Source organism: Convolutriloba macropyga, chromosome 7 (genome assembly GCF_964194025.1).
Source record: "Convolutriloba macropyga chromosome 7, txConMacr16.3, whole genome shotgun sequence".
NCBI lineage: Eukaryota > Metazoa > Xenacoelomorpha > Acoela > Convolutidae > Convolutriloba > Convolutriloba macropyga.
The window spans coordinates 54,222,989-54,241,012 of record NC_134474.1 but is presented as its reverse complement, the minus strand read 5'-3'; the positions used below and the strand labels follow the sequence as shown (position 1 = coordinate 54,241,012).

General features: G+C 35.9%; 1 protein-coding gene across 1 annotated transcript; it reads left to right on the top strand.

Annotated features, from left to right (window-relative positions):
• Positions 1–8,495: 8,495 nt before the first annotated feature.
• LOC142343161 (uncharacterized) lies at positions 8,496–14,197 on the top strand. Its single transcript, XM_075394856.1, has 2 exons — positions 8,496–8,785; positions 9,918–14,197. The coding sequence occupies exon 2, from the start codon at positions 9,959–9,961 to the stop codon at positions 11,003–11,005; it is 1,047 nt and encodes a 348-aa protein (XP_075250971.1). The 5' UTR covers positions 8,496–8,785; positions 9,918–9,958; the 3' UTR covers positions 11,006–14,197.
• Positions 14,198–18,024: the final 3,827 nt, after the last annotated feature.

Below are 18,024 nucleotides of genomic sequence, written 5' to 3'. Positions count from 1 at the left end.
ATAGTTTCCCGCCAAATCCAAACGCTTGTACTTATGAGTTTTGTGTGTGGCACCGTATTGAATGCTTCTGCGAAGTCAAAGTAAACTATTCTTAGCTGCTTTACTGCTTCATCGTCGTATAGTTTGTACAATTTGTTTAGAGAGATCATCATTTGCAATGTCACTGACCTCTTTTTTGATAATCCAATTTGATTTGGGTGCAATTTCGCTTTAGCAAGGGGATACAATTTGTTGACGATTAGTCTCTCGTAGGAATAGTAGGATGGTAGTAGATGACGTCGTCCTTGCTTGCTGCCTCCTTTGTGTACAAGTGAATTTTTGCCCACTTTCCACTGTTCAGGAAATAAGCTTTTTGTTAATAGTATTCTGGTAGAGAATGTGGAATGTATTGCAGAGTGGCTCGGCTGTACGTTTGAGAGACATTTCCAATACCACCCGGTTCAGTAGACTTAGATTTTTTCTGCTTTCCTAGTACTCCAATGACTTTGTTCTTGTGTAATCTGGCGGAATTTTTTTTGACAGCATAGCTCTTGTTTACTGTTAGTTCCTTTTGTTTATGAAACAAACTTGCGAAAATTTCATTGAACAATTCGGCACTTCTCCTTGTCCTCTGTCTTTTTCTTGACAAAAAAGACAATTCCAGGAGTTGTTGAGTTATCCGTATGCATGATGAATGGGATTTGTTGATCGTTCTTCTGGGTTTTGCACCCATCAACTTGTCCAGGTTTGCAGGTTTCCGATTGCTGTTGCAGTTTCCACATTTGTATATGATGCGCCAAGTATATTTGACTTTCTGTGTAGTGATTTCAAAAGTATTGCCAAATTATTTTGGACATTTTTTTAAAGAATTTCCCATATTTTGAATTCACTTTAAGCACCAGGTTGTTAATTTTTGTTCCGTGGAAAAATTTTCGTCAGTTTGTAGTCGATCTTTGCTAATGTGTAGCTCTCGTCTGCTCTGTTGATGTGTCGAACTTTCTGGAATACATTTAAGATTTGAAATCATTTTTACCTTCCTTCAAAGAAATAAGGGTTCCCCAGCTTTGTTGGCTTATTTCTTTTTTTTGCCCTAAGACGCACGAGCTATTTTTTATATACTAACGTGCTATATAACATATAATTTGTAACGGGGGTGTAAAAAAACACCTGAGGGTTGGGGGTAAAACAGAATGGATCCTTAATAAGGTACAGTAAGTCATGCATTTCAATATAGTGACTGTTAGGAAAAAATTTTAAATTTAAAAGTCGCTGTTTATAGTTCCGTTTTTCTATTAAAATCCATGTTGCGATTACTTTTGTAACTTGTTTGGTAGTAATTCCTGAGAGCATTAGGTATTAATCGGTACCACTTAACTTTAATAAGCGTTTAGTTTTAGCTTTTTTTGACACTTTAGTGAAGTATTTCTGAGTTTGAAAAGTGCACATAATCCTTTTCGTCTCCTGAATGAGCAGTTTTCATTGCAAGAAAGGTTTGCTGAATCTTGGAGCCCAAGGAAGCGTTGATTTTTACTCGATCTAGCAGATGGTGATCAATAGACGCCGTTTTACTTCTTTGACGTTGAAGAGGTGCGGTTTGCCATAATTCAGTCTCATTTGATTGTCTTTACAACAAGTTGACAAATTTGAAATTGCGGTTTCTCTTTTGTATTGGTTCTCACTTATTAGTTTCATATCATCAGCAAAACCAAAAACAAATTACATTGGTTAGCTTTTCAGGCAAGTCATTGATGAAAATGATGAAGAAATGAGGTCCTAGTGTCGAACCCTGTGGGACGCCACTGGTAACTTCTTGGAAACCAGGTTCCTCGTTGTTAATTTTCACATATTCTTTCAGTTCGTTAGATAAGACAAATTTAGCTCAATTAACTTTCATCCAATGCCGATATTATGAAGCTTTTGTATCTGGACGTTATGTGGTACGGTGTCAAAAGCTTTCGCGAAGTCAAGATACAAGATACTTAGGTCTTTGACTGTTTCATTGTCAAATTTTTTGTACACTGTATCTGGAAAGAGAACTGTACAAAAAAGCGATTACATCTATCAACATTTTTGATGCTATTTTTTGCACTAGAACGGCTCCTAAGTAATTAGCATTTAGTAGCAGGCGTAATTTGATTGTTTATGGAATCATTGTTGTATTCTTTATTCTGCCGAGTCAGTTTATTGTTGCAGTAGTTGATTTATGTTCAGGTTAATTGTGCGACTGCTGCTGCTGCGTTTTATTTTAGGAATTGAACCATTATCGACAGCGGAGGGAGTTATTGTTGTAAAGCATTATACCAATGATGAGCCGTGCTTTTCATGTCATTGATTTATCGTTTTGCGTCAAGCAATTATTGTGTTTAATCTGTGCAGCATGTTGCCTAACATCTTCCTTATATGGAAATGAGATTGCGAGGGAAGGGAGGAAAGGACATCCTAATGTTTTAATGGATTTTGCTTCGCAGAGGATAACAAAAGGCCAAATTGATTTGAAAATGGAGGAGGATGGAATTATTCTAGTCCTCTCGAAGGGAAAAGGAAATTGCTCCGTATAGTGAAGTTAATTCATCTAGCCAAAGTCTACCTAAAATGTCCTGGGGCTTGCAATGCTACAACTAAAATAGAACCAACACTTTTTATCCTGCATTACTCTAATGCTAAGCTATAGATGGCCCCTTTCTGTCTTTCTCTGACCGAATTTTGATCAACCTTGCTAAGGGATAATCTTATCTTGCAGCGCATAATGGAATGACTGGTTAGAAGGGAGTTGATTAAGGCTTCTTTTGAAAAGAACGATTTTGAAAAGTTTAACCATTTTTTATTTGATTTCAAAGAGCTCTTTGTACTCAATTTGCGTTCTACTTGTCATGCTGATGAGCGATTTTGAATAGCTGTTTGTTTTTCAGTTGTACACAAGCCAAACAAACGTTTCCATTTTTCAGCGCAGCTTAAATTTAATTCCTCCCCTTAAATTGAACAAAAATAAGTTGCCTTTTTTGCGGTTAAGGAATTTTTCTTCATCTCTAATAAATTTTGTTTGCTGCTTTGGTCGTGAACCGTTTTTGAAATTTACTCTTGTGTAGTCACATGCTATTTTGAACAATGTAATGCGTGAATTAGTGTAGATATGTATTGTATATTTTGTTTATGCTTTAATACCATCTGCGCATATTTGAAAAATTCTAGCGCCTCTGTTCAATCTAGCCGATGTTTTATTCATAAACAGCAGTAGAATAAAATGAAGTCGCCGTTCAGTCCACGCACTGTTTTTGTTTTGATTAAAGTGAAAGATGACGCGCTTTGCGCATGTGTTTTTAAAGTTCACACAAAAAGGGGACCTAGACGTTATCAAAGCAGCGTTTAATTATACGCTTATAATAACATAACCAGAGGCTAGTTTGCGGTCCAACCGACTCGAGTACATTTTGTATCAAAATTTCCATTGTGGGTTATTTTGATTTTGAGAAGAATATCTCTTCAGAATTAATGAGGCCTTGGTCGGCAGACCTGTTTCTACTACGGAAGAGAAAATTCTGAAATCAGAATTCTGCTGGTGCATTTGTACGCATTAACTGTCTCATTCATAACATCTGAAAAGAAATACAGTCACAGTCATGTTAGTAGTTGTATTAACCGTTTTACCATCGGAGAGCTATTTTTAGAAACTCGAAGACGTTAGTGTAGTTTTTAAATTCTATCGCTCAAAGCACCACAGGCAAGCTGTTAATTTTTATTCTGAGTGCAGACAGTTTCTGTGTGGGGGGGGGGGGGGGTGGAGGAACTACATGCTCAACTTTTTTTTGGCTGTTCAAAGTTTTGGTGGTATCATTCGACCGCACATCAAGCGTAGAATTGTAATTTATAAAGGATCATCAAATTTTATCTTTTCGAGTAATTGTCCAGTTTTTGCTAACATTCGGCATTATTTTACCGTAATTTTAATTACTTAGGCGTAATTTTCTTCAAATTCGAGAAATTTCTATCCCATTTTGTTAATATTAGTGACAACTTTGTGTTGATAATGACAAAGCCAACCAAAAGCGAGATTTATTATAGTCTCGTTGTTGTTTTTACTATTGAAAGTCTTTGGATTATTTTGATGAGCCAACTTTTTTCTAAGATCTTCTTTTTACTTTAAATTTCACAGAGAAGTCAAATAAAAGCACCAATTTCTCTAGCGGTGGAATGGCAAAAAGAGCCTCTGAAGTTGAAACTGCCTCTAATGTTGAAGAAAGTAATTTTAGTTAGAAAATTTTTAGATTTTACATATAAATTTTTTTGATGTGCGGCAATTTGACTGCTATTCTTGCTGTTTTTAATTGCCTTCGAACGAAACAATTATAGTACACTTGTTTATTTTTTTTGTGCAAAATTTTTTCTTGGCCATATTTGCGCTGTCGTTCCAGGACATTCTTTGATTTCGTGTCTTCATTTTTGAGTGCTATATATTGCTCTCGTTCTGAAATAAAGTTTGTTGATTAAAACGATTGTGAGCAAACGGGGAATCAAAGTCTTTGTAGCTGAGTGGTTAAGATGTTCAACTGCCGACCTGCAGAATTGGGGTTCGAACCCCTATGGGGACTCTTTTTTCCACACATAAAACCTTTCTAGGCTACACCCTCTCTAGGTTAAAATGCCCCGGCTGTCCAGAAATTGCCCAGGAATTCATCGGACGTTAGTGGGTTTCTATTTGTCATGCTCAAAAAGTTCTGAGTTAAGATTGATTAGAAGAAACTTTTGAAAATGCAGACTCACGCTAGCAACTTACCCTAGAACGAATTACCCTACCAACTATTATGATTTATATAAAGTTTATAGAGAAAAATTTGTAAATTTGTAAAATTGATCTTGATCATCACCAAAACGTGATTTTATTTAATAAAATCAAAGTTCAGTTGAACAGGCATTCGTGTTCGCCGCGTAGTTTTCTTCATTAATAGCCGCCGTCAGTCTCTCAACAAGTTAATCTTTAGGCGCTCTCCTTTTCTTAGTTTGCCTTTCCTTTTGATCACGTTTTTGTTTTGCATAAGTCATGATTTTCACGCTTTACTCGTGACTAACCCCTGACTGTTTCCACTGAAATGATTTAAAATTTTTTCACGAATTGGATTACGCAAAGCAGCGAATACGGTCAATGTCAAAAGAGCAAATTTAAAAGAAACGGGATAAACCGATAAAGCCCGGTCAGTAAGTCATAGTGCATTAGGTTTGCAACTTTCATTGATATCAGTATTAATATTAAGATTAGTACTTAGACATTAGTACTTAGATTAAAAGTCTTCAGCTTAGAAGCTGAATTGATTAAGGTTGTAGAATCCAACTGAAATTTCAGGCCTAATTGGAACACTCTGACAATGAAAAACAAAAAAGTTCTGTCAATTTCTCTCTCATTTTTTTCTGTTTTAATCCCGATGTGCGTCAACGGCGGCTATTTGCAGGCAATTTGCGGCTCTGTTTCACTTCTCTACGCTCTGTCCTGTTCTATTAGTCTTTCAACTGAGCTGTTTTGAGCAATTGAGCTGTCGCCTTTTCATTCCTGATAATGAGGCTATTAATGCTAAATATAGAAAATGACCTTATGGTTCAAATTTCCAAAATAGTAGCTAGCCTATAATGTGTTATTTTGAAAAAGAATGACCAGATGTAAAAAGAGTTTCAGTTTGCGATAACTTTGCGAAATAAATCAAATTCCGAAAGTTCTCCGATTATCATCTCAATTTAATGGAATTTACAATGATGCCGCTGGTAGCTGATAAAATAGCCTTTTGATTTTATTCACCTCCAGCTAAATTCGGTCGGAACAATGGGTAATAATTTTAATTGCCATAAGAATCATTGTTGGAAAGTTATATTAAACCAAAAACAGGTTCTTAGTTAATTAATGTTTTTCTTCGACAAGTGAATTATTTTCATAACCTTTCGGTTAAATTTTGCAAGTCACGTTTAATTTATGTATTATATTTTTCAGTACAATATTTTTAACCAAAATTAAGGGTTCAATTTTCTACTACGTATTATATTAAATTCTGGAGTAGCTAATTCTTTCCCATGGTAGCATTTTAATTTGCTGAAGCAGATGATATAACAGTTTTTAAAATTTGTTTTACTTCTCGTTTTTCAAGCGGAAGTTCATTTCATTTCAGAATGCTTTTTAGTTTTCAAGAGGCGTTGCTTGCTTTTAATGTGATCAGTTATTTTGTTCTGCAATTTCTTACAAAAACATTACCCCCATAAAAAGTTATCTTTGCGAAATGCATTTCTTGAAGTATAGAAATCACTTAAGTTGGATTTACTCATTTGAGTGATTAGCAATTCTGCTGGTAAAATGTCAGTTTTCATTAAAAAGATCTCTGACCTTTCAAATTTTTTATCATGTACCATATATTGATTCCACAATTTATCTGTCGTTTATCCGTTGTGTTGATGAATTGCTCAGATTTTTTTAATGCCCACTGAAATTTAAATATGAGAGTACTAGGGTTCTCTTCAACAATAGTGGTGCTCCAAGTGTTATTTCATGACGTACAATGTAAATTGATCGTATGGCGTTTGCCATTTTTGAAATAACTTTATTGAGTTGATTTTGAAAGCTTAAGTTTGAATCAATCTTAACGCCTAAATATCTGCAGTTTTTTTTGCTTTTATGCGTTCTCCTTTGAATTTTTTTCCGGAATTCTTTTGAGCATTTTGTCAGCATTCTTTGTTAACCTGTTTTGGTTAATGCACTTATCTGTTTTCTCTAAAACACCGAGAGGAAATTTCTTTTGTTCGTCAATATTTTTTGTTTTTGATATAAAAACATGTATCATCCGCCAACTGACTTATTTTAAAATTCACTTTTACTTCTCCTAAAATTCATTGATATAGAGCAAGGAAATGAGAGGCCCCGAAACAATTCGCTAAGGAACACCATGGTTGATTATTGTCCGTTCTGAAAAAAAATTGGTCTAGTTATACACATTGCCTTCTGTCAGCAAGAAATGACGTTTTTACAGCGTTATCTCAAAATCTGTAAGCACTTAAGTTTCTGAAGAATATTGATGCGATATTGGGTTGAACGATTTGGCAAGATCAATAACAATTGCAACTGATTTTTCAAATTGATCATGATTATACTGCAAGTCTTCAACTAAACGTAAAACGGCATCATCGTACGTGATTTGGATCTTTCGATTCTATATAACGTTTTTTGGAGCATACTGTTACATGAAGAGACTTGAAGGAGACAATGTTATTGCTCAAGCTGTCTGGAGTTCTTGATTGGTCTTTTCATAAAATGCTTGTCGTCATTGCGACGCAGTTAAACTCTCCCCTGTCAACATTTTTATATCATAACACACCGGTTGACTTATTTTTGTTCTCCTCGGATTCGAAATAAACCTAATTAGACTTTTTGTATTTGATTATATGGCAAAATTTAACTTTGATGAAACCTAAGAAGTTCATGCATTGAGAACTAAAGTTGTAAGTTCAGTTGTAATTTTGTTGAATTTCATCAACATTCAAATGCACCAAATAGTCACTTTTTATCCTTAAGCAGTAACATTTTAATGTATATTTTGAGCCTGAAGCTGTCGGCGAGTTGTATTAATTTAGAGCTTCAAATATGTGAGCGATGTTAGAAATATTTCTGAAAGCGGCTCCTCCGTGTTTGAACAGAATGTGATGCTGAATTCTAATTTGTTTGAGCTTGACATTTTAACATGTTGCTTAAGCCTCAATATCAAATCTAATGTTCTGATAAAAGTAATTATTACGAGGGCGTGTAGGAGTGATTTAATTGGGTAAAAGTCCAACTTTGATTTGAAGAAAAGGTCCACGCTCAAATGTCTTGTGACCAACTATTTGCAGGTCATGGTTTTGAATAAATGTCAAATTGCACTAAGTTATATTTATCGTAATCTTAGTGCGAATTTTGATCATCATTGATTAACGATGGCCATTAATATGGCAGGCGACATTTCAATTCGGTGATATATTAACTCCCGAATGATGAATTGTGAAAATGTTTGGTTAATATTTTATTCATGCCGGGAAATTGAGCTAGTTATGACGTAAAATATAGGCATCAAATTTATGCATTTATTCATAGATGAAAAATATCTATTTGTTCCTGCCGTAACGCACTGTATTTCCTGCTTATCTCAGCTAATAACAGGATGGAAATTGACCATGCTTGAACCTGATACTTTAGGGGTCTATTTATATTTTTAATCTGCGTCGTTTTCTTACCAGTCAGATTTTAATGCGAGAGAACCGAATGTTCTCGAAGCTTTCAAGAGGTTTTTGAAGTGAATTTTGTATTTTCAGTTCGTTTTTCTGCTTTTGCTGGTCTGCATTTGTGGCAGAGGCGGTTTATGCGTGCCAGAGTGGTGTGTACGTGACTAAATTTGGACTGATTTGCCTGGACCAGTAATATCAAGTCATAGTTATTTATGGCTATCTTAAGCCATGACGTGTTTTCTTTTCTATCTATATATGACTTTCAAATTAGCTAAAGCGCAAAGAGCAATTTGAGCGGAGTTACACTTGCTAGATTTTGTTGCACGGTTTTCAAATACCAACTCTTTACTTTGAGCAAAATTCCGTAGCTCGTTGAATGCCTTCCAGAGATTTGTAAACAAAGAAACACATTTCAAATTTCCGCTGTTTCCGCAGGTTTACTCAAATTTCTATCCTTTTATAACTGCAAATTTGCCCGGATTATTGTTGTATCTAGGTTTCTCTCCTGGCTATTATACTTTTCCAGTGGTGCTGCAGTTTCTATCAATTGAAATCTGGTTCCCTATATAGCCCACTCTTAGTAAGTATACACGCACTTCTTTCATGTCTCTTTACATGGTCATTACTCACACCTACGTAATTTTGTGCCGTGAAGTTTGCTCGGTGTTATTTCAAAGTGTCTAAATAAATGTAATCAAATTTGTAACCCAACATGGACTGGCCTTGATATCAGAGGAGCCAATTCAAATTCGCCTACGATCCTTTCATTTGTCCGCTAAGCTAACCCCCTCCCCTCCCCTTTACTATTCCTCTACTTGCCCGCATGTGCTACAGTGGCTGTGGTCATAGCTGTCTTGTATCTTACAAGTGAAGTATAACTAGTAAGAAGCCTTATCTATCCCTTTTCTCTCCCTCTCTTGTAGTTGCTACTAGGTCTTGTAACAATCTATCTATATCTACCGTTTGTTCCTTCTATAGGTCGCTTTCTATTCTTATTTTTCCTTTCCTTTTTTCCGTTACTGGTCGCTTCTAATTCCATTGCGTTTCTTTTATTCATCTCTCCCCTTTCTTCAGTCCTTTTTATTTTAGCCTTGTGCGTGCCTGTTTGGTCTTCAACGTGCGTGTGCTGTGAATGTTAAAATTGGAAAAAAATGTTAAAAATTTTTTTGAGGAACAAAATACGGCTTTTGCGTGCTTCCCTATTCGCTGCAACGCTCCGCTTTATATTTCAGTAGTTTTTCCTGCTTCAGTTCAGTTAAAGCTAGAAGCTAGAGAATTGTAGTAAAGCTGTAACGTTACTTGACTATTTCTGTTTCTCTCTCTCTCTCTCTCTCTCTCTCTCTCTCTCTCTCTCTCTCGCTCTCTTGTTCTCTTTTATTCGAAATAGTCGCTAGCTAACCTAGATTAAACTCTAACTCCTAAGCTGCCTGTGCGGTTGGTTCTCTTCGCCTACAGTTAAGCAAGCTCCAAGTCCATTTGACAATAAGTCAATCTTTATATCTATCGCTTCGCTATAAAACGTTCGTTCACTGAGCCTGTTCAAAATTACAGTTTCTTATTGAACGGAACACTTTATATCTCGCTGTTAGAATTAAATTAAACCCCCCTGTTACTTGGTTGGTAGAAATTGTGAAGTTTTAGTCACTTGAAATAGAGGATTAGACATTTTGCCGGTCATTCATCTGTGTTTAATAACCAACGACTTATTTCAGATCGAAAGTGTTTGCCGACCAAGACGTGTTGTTAAGCCAGAATGTTACACGAAGTCTCGGCTGCGGTATTATTTATCGCCAGTATTTTAAAACGATCGCAAAAAGTGTCCAACGATGTCATTTGCAAGTTCATCAACCAACTATTCGACGATCTTCAAGCAAGGTTCCAAGATCACTGGTTCGAGGAATTCCCGGAACGGGGCAGTGCCTATCGTTGCATTCGGAATACGAGAAAGGGTCTGGACCCTCGGATATGCAAAGCGGGATCTGCTTGTGGAATTGCGAAACGAGAGCTGACAGAGATATTGCCCACTGAATTTATTCTATGGATCGATCCCCTGGAAGTGAGTTACAGAGTCGGCGAGTACGGATGTCTGACAAAGTTGTCTCGAGAAGAAATGACCAAAGCCCATAACACTTTGAAAGGAGGATCCAATTCTTGTTTCACTCCTAGAACTGCGAGTCCGATCAAGAGAACTGCCCGTGCATCTCCCATCACAATCAGATCAATCGATGGCCTCCAGAGTTCCGGTTCCATGGAGGACTGTCGACTCCTCAAGACACCCAGCAAAGGAAGCTCGAGCAATGTTAGCCAAGAACACGAGCAGGAGCTCATATCAAATGACAAGCTAGGTGAGTTCGATGACCAGAAGAGCGAGTGCTCGCGTAGCTTACCTGATGAAGGCAGCAATAGTAGTAGTAGTTGCAGTAGCAGCACAAATAGTGGAACAAGTTCCCTATCATCGCCATTGGACAATATCCTAGACTTCGTGGACAAAGACTCCTTATCGCAAACTACTTCCATATTTGAGAGATCCATGAGCTTTTTCGACATGGCAGAAAGAGATCACCTCCTCCAGCAAAACTCCAACGACTTCAACGATCATCCATACAGGTTCTCGGCCGATGCAATGAATGCTAATGGGATGCACTGGAACATGAACCAGCTTAGTTTGCTGGCTGGGAACTTCTGGCAACAGAACCAAAGCAGTGCAGCTGCCGCAGCCGCTGGCTTCAACGACTACCTAGCGTCCCAGGCATTCAACAACACGAGCAATGTCGGGTCCGCAATCTACGCTCTGAATTGAGTCGCTCATTATCAAGTGGTGGTGGAAGCAACACACGTATGTGTGTAGTAGACACGTACCTGTGATTCACAAGCCCCATTATCAATGCAGCCATGTTGCAATCAATCAATCAAAAGCGTCGCTTGCAAAGTTGTCTTCTCCTTCTTCTTCTTCTATATCTATCTAACTATCTCAATTGAGTCACGGTCAATAGCTCTTCTGGCAATCGAGTTGTTTGGACTCACACGACACAAACAACAAAATTTACCTGGAACAAACGTCGCATTATTAAACTGTTCTGCGCTCTATTTTTGACATTAAAAGTTAAAAAACTTCACAAGACTTTATTTTACTCATGCTAATGTTATCCTAAACTGTTCTAAGTCACTATTATAAATGTAACTTGATTGCGATCAAATTACTCCAAGTCTCAAGGCTCCCATGTTACATTTTGCCTCTCAACTGATGTAGATGGATGTGTGGTAAAATGGTATGTGAAATATGAGAATATGTTGACTTGGAGTGATTAGAAACACACACACACACATATATATATATATGTTAAAAGGTGATGATATTGAGTGATGAATTGAAGACAAGAAAGTGGACATTGTTGTCTGCATTGGTTCTCCATTGATGCTGCCTCCAATCTGTCTCAAGAATAAGTCGTGACTTCCTTCCTTTCCCTAATTGGACGACAGGAATTCATTATTGCATTACTCTCCATCAAGAATCCGCTTTTAATTCTGCCTCTTCAAATGAATCTGCGAGCAACATTACTGTGCAGTTTATCATTCTTAATTCTACACATTTTCATTCTCCGTGTTACACACCGATGAAGCTCAGTTTGTTTGATGTATGTGCTATTTGATTTGATGGTCGATAGGCTTTTAGATTTTAATACTGAAGTGTAAAATAGCTAATGGATTAAATTTGAAAAGGATTTGATATTCATGGATTTTGATGTTAAAAGCCTGTTTCTTTGCTGTCGTTTATTTGAAGGCTCTCAACATGACGTGTCTTACCTGCCAATATCTGGTCATTCAGGATAAATTAAATCCTTATCACTCTGTAGCCCCCTCCCCTCCCCTCCCCTCTCCCCCCCCCCCCTCTGTCTCCGCTACCGCCCTTCTCCCCTATTCTCTTCCTCCTGCCGCAACATAATCCACTTAAACAGACTCCAATCCGCTCCATCCTAGTCTGCCTCCTCGCACCTTCCTCTCACCTCCTCACTGTGCCCTGATCACGTGATCTAAGGGTGAAGAGGGTTGTGGTGGGTGTTTGGGAAAGGGTGCGTGGTTTGCAGATTAGTTAGGTGTGTTTGGTAGAGCTGTGCTCTTATAACTAGTTCCTTTGATGTCTTATATCTTATCTCAAACAACCAATCAACGGGTGCAATTTAGTAGCTTAGACTTTACTATTTTTCTCTGCTTTTAACTCACTGTCTTTACTTCTCTCGTACCCCTGCTCGCGTCTCTTAATTTCCGCAAACTTTCCTCAAAATTTCGACAAAGCATTTTGCTAACATTGAGTACTATTTATAAGATCACAACAAAACTCGCTATGAATAATGAGAAAAATCGCTATGAATAATGCCGTTGAACTAACATTTGCTCACTCAAATGAGTTGATTCGGGGATGGGGGGGTTGTGATTTTTCGTGACCTGTCTAATAATAGTTTGGTTTCACTCTTTTTAGATGATGGTTATATTTTTGGAGAGATGCGAGCTGGGTTTGTTAGTTTGAGGTAGTGCAGTTTGTAGTTATGAACTGGTTTCTCCTCAGTTGTGGAGAAGTCCTCCTTCTCTTTACTTTGCAGACATATGATGATGACTTATCCTTACTGTCTTTCTCTTTCTCTCACTTAGCTTACCATTCTCAAGTGACAAACAATTCGACTACACAACTCCAAATCATCACTTTCCAGGAACAAACAAGCAAACAAATATAGATAAACAATATACATATATTTTTGTCTCTATTTTACTATCACTATTTTATTGCTACTATACATACAAACCCAGCCACTGTTACTTTCGCTATAGTTTGAAACCATAGAGGTAACTTTGGATAGTTATTTTGGTAATAAAACTCTCTGAAAACAAAAACAACACCAATCTACTTGTTCAGATCGGCCACTATGCTTTAGATTTATATATATCTTGGTCTGATTTTGTGTAGATTAATAGCCAACTTTCTTCGTCCTGTGTGTTTTAGTTTGTTAATAACTGTGCTTTTAAACCGTCTAGTAAAACGTGATGTGTAGTAGTTCCAAAATGCGTTGGTGTCAAAAAGTAATTAGTAAAGCCCGTGGTTAATTTAACTTAATACCATAATTTAGTTTTGACGACTATGATGAATTGGTTTTAAAACACTCCTTTCGAGTAGCTTGAAACTTGTCCAATTAAATCTATTATTCTACATGAAGAAAGTGTTAATGGTTTCTGAAGCTGTTCTTGTTCAAAAACGCAAGTTTCATGCTTAGGGCTGTTGAAATGTGATTAAAGGAATTTAGAGGATAGACTTATTTGCGACTTTTTGCCCTTGTGTGACATGGGACATTTTAATCAGGCGCCTGTTGAATTGATTTGGCAAAGGAAATAGCAAAGATGATGTGTGTTCGTTTCATCAAGTGCAAACAAAATTATCCGTGTAGCGAAATTCAACCACAATGTGCTATTATTATTACAGAGTTCAACATTTCTTTGTTCGACGTTATTTTTCGTTGTTCTTTTAAAATCAATCAAGTTACTCTGAAGTTTGTTGTTATCCCTTCATTTTCTTAATAAGTGACTTTGAAATGTTTCTCGTTTTAATTATGTGCACAATTTTTATCTTTTTAATTCTTCCTCTTGACTTCATTTCCTTTCGTTTTCTCTCTATTTTCTTAATTTGCTCTTCTTAGCTTTTGTCAATGTTCTCTGTTCAAAAGACGCCAACGACTGTGAAACTTACTTTTATGTGTATTCTCTGTGTTTATTTTTATTATTGACAAACTAGCGAGCTGTTGTTTATTAAATTTAGCAGGTTATGCAAACAAACCTCTAGTCTTTCAGGAAACGCATTTAAAGGAAAAAATAACAAGCTTCGTTTGAACTTTTTTGGTTCAAATATTAAATCTGTAGATGTTTATTTTGGCTGGTTTGTTGGCATAACCATTAAGTGTAATTGTAATTAATACGTACCGAGGATCAATTTAACTTTCGAAAATTTTTCTTTTCAAACCAGTTGAGTGAGTTTAACGAAAGTGAGGCCAGTAAGGTACACAACACAACAACGAAAATAAACAACGACCGTCAGAATTCATGAATTCAAAACTTCACAGGTTTCTCGAGACCGTGTTATAGATTGAAGCAAAGTAAATATGCTTGTCTGCTGCATAAGCTATAAAGTATTGTGTAATTTTTCAAATCAATTGACCAGCTTATTTATATGTCTTTTTTTAAAGCATGGGAATCATCCCCAGTACTAATTTTTATCAAATATTTTTAAAAATTGTATGACTGTAGTGACGCTTGACTTTTTTAATGAGAATAAAACGAAATGTTGCTTTCACTGCTCTAGGATGATAGGAAGTGTCTAATTGCCGTGAGGCCAATTGGGGATGAAAAGTGATATCTGGTCAAAGCTGTTAATAAATCTCTTGCTTTTATTGATGCGTCATTTCTTGAAGCGTTTTAGTTCCTTTTGTGAGTGTAACACCATGGTAAAATTGTCCTTGTAAAATTTCTGAGGATGTAACATAACAATTATTGAGATTTCTCAGAGAAGCGGAATGTGAAGACATGGCGAAGGTAGCAATTAAACCGGTTCTAAAAATGTGCATCGTAATTTTTGCTTATAGATTGAAAATTTTTTCAGTGGATCAGATCAAACTTCAGGTAATGCCAAGCTAGCAATAAAAATAATAAAGCAGCTTAGAAGCTTGTGCTTTTTGCTTCTCGAAGAGGGCTATTTGTATTGTACAATTTATTTTTGTTCTGATCCACCTTAGTGGGGGAGGAACTATATGCCCAACTGTTTTTTATACTGATTGTATTCACATTTTATGGCCATTTTACTATTTTTTGCTTAATTTTTGCTGATGTATGTTATTAATTTCAACATTTCCGAATTTGATTAGCGTCGAATTGATTACCAGGCTTTTATTGGTTTCCTGGTTTCATCGTGGTTTTTAGAATAAAACAAATTTGGAATTGTTTCTCGATTTTTTGATAAAATTTTGGCATGCGACAATGAATCTTGTTTCCGCTTATTGTCTGATTCTCCGGCATATTTTACTAAGGGAAATATATACGCTTTAATTGTTCATAGATGTTGCTATCTAAATTGGTCTGTGGGCAGGTAATGTTTTTTTGACTTTGTCACTATTGATTTTCATTAATATTTGTCTTGAGCGTTTGTTTGCTTTGTTACTGATTCTCGACACAGATGGTTCTATTGAAGATCTAACAAAATGAAATTGAACTTGCGCAAGATTTGCTGTGAATAAGTTGCGGCATTGTTTACTTAGAAACTATTTGTTATCATCCACTGACTTCTTGAGTTTTTACTAAAATTGTTGTTATTTATTGCTCTCGAACGAAGTTTGAAGCAAATATTTTAAACGTATGTGTTTTTATGCAAACATTTTGCCTGACGCTTCTGCGCTCGTGTTGTCGAATATCTCTGGCTTCTTGGGTGACTTTTTCAAACTTCTTCTTTTCCATTGATATAAGTTGCTCGTGTTCTGAAATAATATTTGTCGCTTGAAGTGATTTAAGCTAGGGGAAATCAAAGGCAAACACCCCCTCTGAATTAATTCACCCCGTCTTTGTTTGAGAGCAATTCATCCGACGTTAGTGGGTTAGTATTTTTTCTCTAGGTATATCAGGCTGAGTATTAAAGTCTTCGTTTTTCCAGTGCTATAATTGATACTAATATTTGATTGAGTTCATTGCTAGTGGCTTTTACTATAAGACTGATTGGTTTCAAAAATTTTAATTTAACCTTGTTCTGCCGGTTTCATTGTTATTTTTCCTGGCATTTTTGTGGACTTCATTTTTAATCTTCTTAATTGCAGTCTTCAGTGGTAAATATTGAGCAGCAATTGAATGTCGAATTTGTTTTCGTTTGATAGCTGATAGTAGATTGACTCTAAATGAATTTGCAAAATTTTAAAGATTTTTGAGTTTTGCCTAAATTTGGTTGCTTTCTTACTTTCACCTTGCGTAGGCTAAACTTTGTTAAGTCTGATTGGCTTTCTAGAGATGCATGAGTGCAACATTTTTGCCTTCATGTGTATTAAAATTCTGATCGCCAATGGGTTTGCATTTTATTTCAAAAACAGTAGTGAAAGTTTTTTTAAATTTTGGTCCCCTTTTTTCGAGTTGTAAATTAACCTCATTAACAAGAAGTCTTAGTTGCTTCGCTCGGAAACACATGCAGGTGTCCATTGTTCATTTTTTGGCTTTCTTTGATGTCCGTTTAAATTAAATGTAAACTTTTGCTGATTTGTAAATAATTGTTGTTTGTTTGTTGACTTGTCTCCTATTATCAATAAAAACAATTCTGATCAGGTATCTGATGAAAGATTATTCTTTTTTTAGCTCATCATACTGACTGATAGAAAGTTTTTTATAGAAAAGTATTTTGATTTTTCAACCTTCTTATCTTTTCATGACTATCTGTTCTTGACTCGATTTTTGACTCTTTTTTTCTTGTCAAACAATGACTTCTGTTGTGACCGTCGACCATCCACCGAACCCAATAATATAGTACAGGTGCCATCCCACATACAATATTACTCTCCGCATTATTATTTTTATAACCATTGATATTGAAACGAGAAAAATAATTGTTTTTTTAAATACTGTTAAACTGTTTCTAGAAAAATATCAGGAAATAAGCTTCCTTTTTGTTATTTCTCTTCGTCTACTTTGTTTTCTTTTTTGGGGCAAGCTTTGTTCTAAGAGTTTATTTTGTAAGACTCCTCCAGTATATTCTCTCAGTTATGCTGTTCAAAATGCTTGACAGTTGACTTCTTGAATGACATTTATCACGCATGAAATCTTAATTTTTGCGTGGTTTAAATTGCTCTCCAAAGCAGTAAAAGCAGTGGCCTCAAGTTGCGGCAGTTTTTTTACTAAATTAAAATGAAAAAGATACCGAAATTGGTTCCGTTTTTCATTTAAGATTTGACGAGTAGCTTATAATAGCTCTAATATAATCGTCATTTGAAACTCCTTAGCGCTGAAACAGGCTACGGTCGCTTACGTCAGTTTTTATAAACCTTATAAAAACCAGAGAACTTTTATAAAAACTATATAAATGTTCTCAAAAATAATTGATTTTGTGAACTATGCACATCCTTACTTCAAAGACCGCGAAGCAAAATATCAGTGTTGAGTAATTTTATTTTAAAGATAGGCTTAGCTCTGTCTGAAATGAGCAGCCGAAAATTTGCAAAATTATGCCAAAACTGAAGTCTTAATTAATTTGTTCGTCAACTTAGTTGGAAATGCGAAACACCAATGAAACAAAGTCTACATCAAGTCAATTAGTTGACCTTTACCTGCGACTGTTGGTTTCACTAAAAAAAATTTGTGGCTATAATTGTAAATTCGTTATCCATTAAGAAATATTTAGGGTAATGTCCATTAAGTAAATTTAGGGTTTGTCTAATTTTTGTTAGTTTTGCTCATTATACAACCAAACTAGCTGGTTGGAAATTTTCAAAAACTGTTATAATTACTTTGCTACATGTTTGCTACGACCTTACGTGTGAAAAAGCGTATAAAAATTGAAGCTTAGTCCGTTATGTGGCTCAACACAATGAAATCATTGAATTTCCATTACTCGAAGTTTGAATCCGTTCCTGATATTTGAGTGACATCAATTTGACTGATGTTTGTATGTCACTAACTTCCCTTTTACCTCAACCTTCGAAGTGGAGGCTGCCGTTTGAGAACTTCCTAGCGCCTTGTTGAGATTTTGATGGAATTGCAATAGATACAATTTGACATCTGGGTGACATGAATCATTAATACAAGCTTCTATCG

Coding starts and splice junctions, on each gene's coding strand:
- LOC142343161 (XM_075394856.1), top strand. CDS start 9,959: ATGTTACACGAAGTCTCGGCTGCGGTATTATTTATCGCCAGTATTTTA.